Source organism: Piliocolobus tephrosceles, chromosome 8 (genome assembly GCF_002776525.5).
Source record: "Piliocolobus tephrosceles isolate RC106 chromosome 8, ASM277652v3, whole genome shotgun sequence".
Lineage (NCBI taxonomy): Eukaryota > Metazoa > Chordata > Mammalia > Primates > Cercopithecidae > Piliocolobus > Piliocolobus tephrosceles.
The window spans coordinates 61189641-61197262 of record NC_045441.1 but is presented as its reverse complement, the minus strand read 5'-3'; the positions used below and the strand labels follow the sequence as shown (position 1 = coordinate 61197262).

The 7622-nt window shown below is 36.7% G+C and overlaps 1 protein-coding gene across 6 annotated transcripts in view; it reads right to left on the bottom strand.

Moving 5' to 3' along the window:
* The window catches only part of TMEM196 (transmembrane protein 196), a 54326-nt gene that overhangs the window by 8550 nt on the left and 38154 nt on the right, over positions 1-7622 (bottom strand). For all 6 annotated transcript variants that reach the window (XM_031936043.1, XM_031936044.1, XM_026449611.2 and 3 more), the window contains exon 2: positions 2370-2426. In XM_031936043.1, the coding sequence (XP_031791903.1) occupies positions 2370-2426 (57 nt within the window). The remainder of the gene's footprint in view (positions 1-2369; positions 2427-7622) is intronic.

Below are 7622 nucleotides of genomic sequence, written 5' to 3'. Positions count from 1 at the left end.
TTTTTTTTTTTTTTTTTTGAGACGGAGGGAGTCTCGCTCTGCCGCCCAGGCTGGAGTGCAGTGGCCGGATCTCAGCTCACTGCAAGCTCCGCCTCCCGGGTTCATGCCATTCTCCTGCCTCAGCCTCCCGAGTAGCTGGGACTACAGGTGCCCGCCACCTCGCCCGGCTAGTTTTTTTGTATTTTTTAGTAGAGACGGAGTTTCACCGGGTTAGCCAGGATGGTCTCGATCTCCTGACCTCGTGATTCGCCCGTCTTGGCCTCCCAAAGTGCTGGGATTACAGGCTTGAGCCACCGCGCCCGGCCAAGGAGAAGGCTTTCTTGAGAATATGTCATGTCAGTAACTACAGTAACTACAGTAGTTAATTTCATTTCTTCAACTTAATTCAGCATTCCTTATTGCATCTGTAAGTATCATCAGAGCTAAAAATCCAATAATGAATAAAATCTTTTCATACTTGATTAAATATAATACTGAAGATCCGTTACCAATAATAAAATCATCCTACTAACTGTAAACTTGTAGCTCACGATGCCTAGTAGAATTAACCAATTATATTTTATTTTAAAGTAGGTTTGGATGTCATACTGTTCTTTGGGGATATATTTTGGTGTTTACTCATTCTCTGAAAATATGGAAAGATATTATAATCAAACTTCAAATAATTAATTATTGTTATAGAGAAAGTAGACAATACCTTTAGTTTTCTGTCACAGGAAAGCCCATATCTTTCCTGATGTCATTCTGATTAATTCTTTAAAGGCATGACACCTCATTAACATGTGCTAACAAAGCAATCTTATCCAGGAATTAAAATGTTAAAGTCTGTAACCATATACTATTTTCAAATTTCACCAGGTTGGAGACTCTAGACTGCAGATATATTTGGAGTGAAAATTTTTTTTAAAATTTCATTAAAATGTAGAAAATCTTGATAGTTAAATGCCATCAATGGGGACTTCAGAAGGTACAGAGGATAATGTACCTTCTAATAGTAGATACAGCTACCACCTGAATGGTAGTTTCTAAAAAAAATCAGATTTCATTTTTTTTTTCTTTGTAACTTATAAGAGAAACACAGAAAAGTGACACTATTGCTTTTGTATAAAACAACAACAACAATAACAACAAAAAGCCTCTTCCTTCCTTTTTTATTTTTTCCTTCCCTCCCTCCTCTTCTTTTTTTCTCTCTCTTTTCTCTTTCTTTTCCTTTTTGTCTTGCTTCCTTGTTTGTTTACTTGCTTTCTCCCAAGGAGTTGTTCCTAGATAGTCATAAAGAGTCTTGGTAGAGGAAGAGCATAAGAAGAAATGAAGGCCATGTCTAAAGAATGATGGGAGAATCATAAATGCAAATTACAAGCCTGAAAAAATACATTTTTTTTCTAAAGGTTTCATTTTTCCCTTTATGTAATTTTTAAAAATCAAATATAAAATTGCTGTCTAAAGCAATGAGGGCTTTAGCCTTTTTGTCATAATAGATGTTCTCACAAAGAAAGGTGTGATTAGAAAAAGGGGTCAAATAAAAATAACTGCAATGCTTCCAATTCCCTGATTGCTGACATAACTGGCCTCCCCTTGGAAAACTCTTTTTAGGCTCAAAGGCCACTTCCTAGGGTCCCTGTGTAGTATTAATTTTGCTAATTTGTGTCTATGTTCTTTCCCATAATACTTGGTAAAATAAACCACACTTTTTCCTTATTTCCAAACTCTCATAAAAAATCATGAAAGGCAATGTGGAATCCACACTTCAGCATGCAGTGTGTCTCATCCAGCCAATATCAGAGTTAACTGGGAGTGTGTTCCAGACCCCAGAAACCCACTCTAGTACCACAAAACATCTGAAAACACTTATGTGTACATTCACAGTAATAAAAGAAAATAAAATAAATCTCTGAGAATTAACTGTAACCATAGCAACACAGCTATCTTGCTGCTTCGCAAAACTTGCTTCACAGTCAAAGAAAGCCAATAATCCTTAGGCCCAGTTCCATATTTAAACGGTTACATTTCTCATGGGCTGAAGCTTTATCTTCTTGAGCTCACTGAAGGATTCAGGCGATTGTCTGGCAGTCTTCAAATTGGAAAACTAGAGACTGCCATCTGCAGCAGTCATTAAAGGTTACATATTCCGGTATTTAAAGAGTTTATTAAAGTGTTTTTATATTGGTGGGCTTTTGTCATGGTTTCTAATAATTTTGATGGTTTTCTTTGAAAACAGAAAAGGCGGGATTTTTTTGCCTTTTTTTTTTTTTTTTTTTGTCTCAAACTAGCAATATTCAGTATATGAAAACTGGCTAGTCATCATTTTTATTTTAGAATTTTACATTTCAAACACCTCAATGCATAATACAAACAAACAAAAAACTTACGACAAGTCCTGATTTTTTTTTGGCGCACAATATTCCACAAATGCCACAAAGAAGAAACTGAAAAGGAAAAGAAGAACAATTATGCCTTATCCAAAGACACGAGGACCCCTAGATTTTAGCTTTTAGTTCACTCATGACACTTTCTCCAGGGAAGATAGAACATTTTAAATTTCCTTCAAAACCTGGAAAGGATAAGATCTCATTCTAGAATAGTAAAGGATAAAAGTATAAACCCTAATAAAAATTTATTTTTTGCAAGATTGCTAGAGGTAATTGAATCCATTTTAGCACCAGGTAAAATTATTAAGTAAATAAATTTAGAGCTTTGTTTCTCTCATTTCCTTTCACTGTCTGATTCCTTTCCACTTTCTTAGGGAGAAAAGTGGTGTGATACATTCATTCATACTTAACAACGAGAAATCAGTAAGTTATACTACAGGAAAGAATCTGCACAAATCAAAAGATAATGCATCAGACAAGGAGATGATTCTCTATAGAGCTACTCTTTGTACCTTTCCGATTGGTACAATGACTACTTCCTTATTCTACCAGAAAGACTGTTGCTGTGGATATGTCAGAAGAGCACAAAGGGATAAAGCAATTGATAGCATGTAATTTCTTGTAGATAAAACATTGTTGACATAATTGCTTTGCAAAGGCAGTCACATCAGATTATCTACCAAGGAGAGACTATTAGATATTTTGGTGATCATAAAATGATAAATAGTTTAATTTGAATAGAAACAGTTCCATTTGAATGCAAGTTTTCACATACTTCTAACTTGAAGTAAACTATATAAAATATTCATTAATAAGTAAGAAGTCCACTAAAGGACTTCAGATTTGTAAAGAAAATTTTGGGCCGGGCGCGGTGGCTCAAGCCTGTAATCCCAGCACTTTGGGAGGCCAAGACGGGCAGATCACGAGGTCAGGAGATCGAGACCATCCTGGCTAACCTGGTGAAACCCCGTCTCTACTAAAAAATACAAAAAAACTAGCCGGGCGAGGTGGCGGGCGCCTGTAGTCCCAGCTACTGGGGAGGCTGAGACAGGAGAATGGCGTGAACCCGGGAGGCGGAGCTTGCAGTGAGCCAAGATCCGGCCACTGCACTCCACCCTGGGCGACAGAGCGAGACTCCGTCTCAAAAAAAAAAGAAAAAAAAGAAAATTTTGATTTGCAAAGAGGACTAGTTTTCGTTGTTGTTGTTTAATTATCTGAAGTCAGAACTAACAATATAGTTTATTTCACTAAATATTTGACACCTGGATAGATTTATTTCCAAATACATATGAAAATATGCTAAAGATTATCTGAGATAATATGCACGTGAGAAGTACCAAGAAAATTTGTTAAAAAGCAGTAAGTAAGGGAAGTTGTTGCAAGGAACCTTTTCCTATAAGGGAGCAAAATGATTATGCAGGCAGTGGTGCAGCAAGAAGGAATAGGGAACACAGAATATATAAGAATTTGGTATATAATTTAGATGACCTTTCATATTAATGGAAATGATTATTTTCCCAATAAATAGAACTAGAATAATGTGTTAACATTCCCTAACATACACCAAAATTAATATAAAATTGAATATTTATACAAAAATGTTTAAATGCCTTGGGAAACAACTAAGTTAAATATTGATGTAATTTTAGAGGACCGGGAAGGATTTTCTGAATGTAGCACCAAAGTAATAAACCAAAGTAGAAAGTACTTATTAATAGAAAAAAAATTAATTCTGATGGTCAAAAACATAACACTCAAAGGCAAAAAATGTTGGGATTATATTCAGAAAGTATATGATAGCTAAATAGTTAACATACTTTCGAAATAGAGCTAACAAAATATTTTTAGTATTATAAAACCATGAGAAGATAGAAACTCAGAACTTTATAAAATCTGAATACTTGCATAATTTTCAGTAACCTTAAAAAACTATTTCAGAGTGACCATTTCTCACCACCCACTGTGTCCTAAGTGTAGATGATCATGTCCTCTTATGGACTCTTTTTGTTACTAATTTCATCTCACATTTTTCAAGGCTGTGCTCAAGAAATTCCAGCTTGGACCAATTCTGTACCTCTCAGTGCTTCAAGCTTCAGATCAAAGCTCAAGCATACTCTTCTCCTTAAGTTTCCCTGACTACCCTGTTTTCATTCTGAAAGTTCGTTTATCCAGAACTCAATCGAAAAGAATTTGAAAGCAGTGTAGTTTTATGTGCCTTGCATCTGTTTTGAAATCTATAAACACCACCATTATTCATTTACAGTAAAGCCCAAGGGGTGGTCAGGAGCATAAGCAGAGTTCTCCATTCAACATGGAGCATGTTGGAACATCTAGGTGCCAATAAATTTCCCATTTTGTATTGTCTCACTTCAATTGAATGGAGCTAAGAAATGGGAATTCGAGGATTGGGAGAGGGAAGGGAGAGTAGTGAAGGAATCAATCAATATTTTTTCTACTTGCAGCAGAAGAATGTAAATACTCTCCAACTGTCATTTCTGTTAGAGTATCCAAAAATCACATTTCCTAGAGAAAAGCTGTAACCTGAGAAAAAGTGGGCACATGTAACGGGAAGTATATGAAATTATGGGATTTATGAGGAGGATCTAAAAGATCTTGGTTGAAATTTAGCCACCACAGTTTATAGAAAAGAGAAAAAGAGGCCCCCAAAGTAGTAAATTGATATTTTATTTCATTGGCTATCTTTATTTACCCCAAGTCATAATACTGGAAGAGATCTTAAAAGATTATTTAATTTATCCCTCAAAGCTTACATGTGGGGATGTGGGGAACTAGAGGTCCAGAGAGGTTAGTGACTTGCTCAAGGTAACATATAAAGGTCAGAAATCACACATACAATTTAAGACTTTATTAAATGTCTAATTAATTTGTTTTTAATAATGTAATGGACCGGACGTGGTAGCTCATGCCTGTAATCCCAGCATGTTGGGAGGACGAGGCAGGTGGATCACAAGGTCAGGAGTCTGAGACCAGCCTGGCCAATATGGTGAAACCTCATCTCTACTAAAAATACAAAAATTAGCCAGGCGTGGTTGTGGGCACCTGTAGTCCCAGCTACTCTGGAGGCGGAGGCAGGAGAATCACTTGAACCCAGGAGGTGGAGCTTGCAGTGAGCCAAGATCGAGTCACTGCACTCCAGCCTGGGCAACAGAGCAAGACTCTGTCTCAAAAAAAAAAAAAAAGTAATGAAAGTGATTTTTAAAGAGAGTTTTTTTGGTGTTAGTTCAGTGTAGATTATACTAGCAAATCCGACTGGAAGTGTTCAATGAATTCCTACTCACCTACAACTGCAAGACCATTGTTAATTTATGATATAACTTTTGATGTAATAAAATAATAAGAACATCAGTCAATTGTGTTACATTCTAAAATTAAATGCATCTTATTTTATAAAGGAATTTGTTATAATATTTCAAGGTACATTTTTTTTGTTCAACATAACTTTATCCAGGATGCAAAGCACTTACCCACGTTATGGAAATTATTAAGCAAGTAAAAGAAACAAATTAGCTAAAAAAGTAAAGCTGATAGCTGTATGTATATGTACATGTGTAAAGTCTGAAAAATTTTACATGAGAAAATATAATTTTATTTCTGAGAAGATGGAATGTTTAAATCCAGGGAGGGTTACTTGCATTGCTTTTACTGTGAAATAATATAAATGCTGCAATCTAATGATAAGACATCAAGTGCTACACTATAAAATAAAATTAGTTCATCCTCCAAGCGAACTTCATTTGATTCCAATTTAGATTATATTCAATAGAAAACTAAGATTGTGACTTGTTGGATGAAATGACATGATTATGAAGACAGTATGTTACACTTTGAGTGGATTTTCTTTATGTTAAGTCCTTGGAGATTTCTGCTTTTGTTTAGGACATAGAAAGATGCAAAGATGTCATTTCCACTTTAAGCAGGAAATGATGATATTTTAGAGCCCATGAGAGAGCTGGTTGAGGTTCCAAGACAATGAGATAACCTCAATTCAAAGAGAGACAATCTTCTTCAAGAAAAATCTGATGCTGTGTCACCTGTTGCAGAGTAAGGGAGGAAGAGACAGTGGGCATCACACATTTGTGTGTGTTGGGGGAGGTATGAAGCCCTGCTCCTTCCGTAGACCTTCTTTTTTATGAAGCAAAAGCCTTAGGTTTCTGGCAGAAGGGAAGCAAAACTTCTCATTTCCAGGGTCTATTCAAATATAGATTGCCACGGTAACTGGAGGAAAAGTAGAAGATACTTAAAAAAAAAAAAAAAAATACAGAGGGAGAGGCAGGAATTCATCTTGGGCCTAGCATCCTATGCCTATACTAAGTAGAGGACATCGACCACTGGAGAAGAGGCAAGAGCCTTCTGCCCAAGGTCAACCCCAGATATAAGGCTAAGTTTAATTGTCTCAGGGAGCAGGGTACAGAATACTGAGAAAGCCCCACACCTGAGATCAGGTGCACAGGGACTTCTAAACTAAAACTGGTTGACAACAACAAAACACCTTCTCCTTCAGCCCCACCTTCACTTCACCATGAGTTAGCAGTTGGGAGTAACAACTGATAGCAGTCTACCAATGAGGGAGAGACAACAGCATGGGAGGAGACCCTACACCCCGACCCTGTGATGAAGATGAACAGGTACTCCAGCTGAGGGTGGGGCACTCACACCAGAAAAAAAAATATGTCCAGCACATAAGCACAAGTCAACTATAGGCCACTAGTAGAGGAGTGTAAAGACTATTTTGCATCAAAGATAATCACAGCCACAACATTTAGTTCCGTACACCAGACTGACTCCACTTCTCACACTAACAGCCTAAAAGTAGATATTAAGATAAAATACAAAATTCTGAAAAAAAAATGACTTTCAAACTTTGCACTATATATCCAGCCAAACTCTTATTTAAGCAACAGATTATAAGAACAACATGTTCACTTGGCCAAGCGCATGGTGGTAGACTGAATTATGGCCCTCCAAATATATCCATCTTCTAACCCCCATAATGCATGAATATTATAGGGTAAAAAAGGCTTTGCCAATGTGATTAAATTAGGTTTCTTGAGATGGGGAGATTATTACAGATTATCCAGGGATTCCTTAAATGTCATCACAAGGGTCATTTAAGAAGGAGGCAAGGTCAAAAGAAGCAGAAGACTATGTGTTGACAGAAACAAAGAGGCAGGGAGAAGAAATTTGAAGATGCTACACTGTTGGCTTTGAAGAGGGGCAAGGGGGCTATGAGGC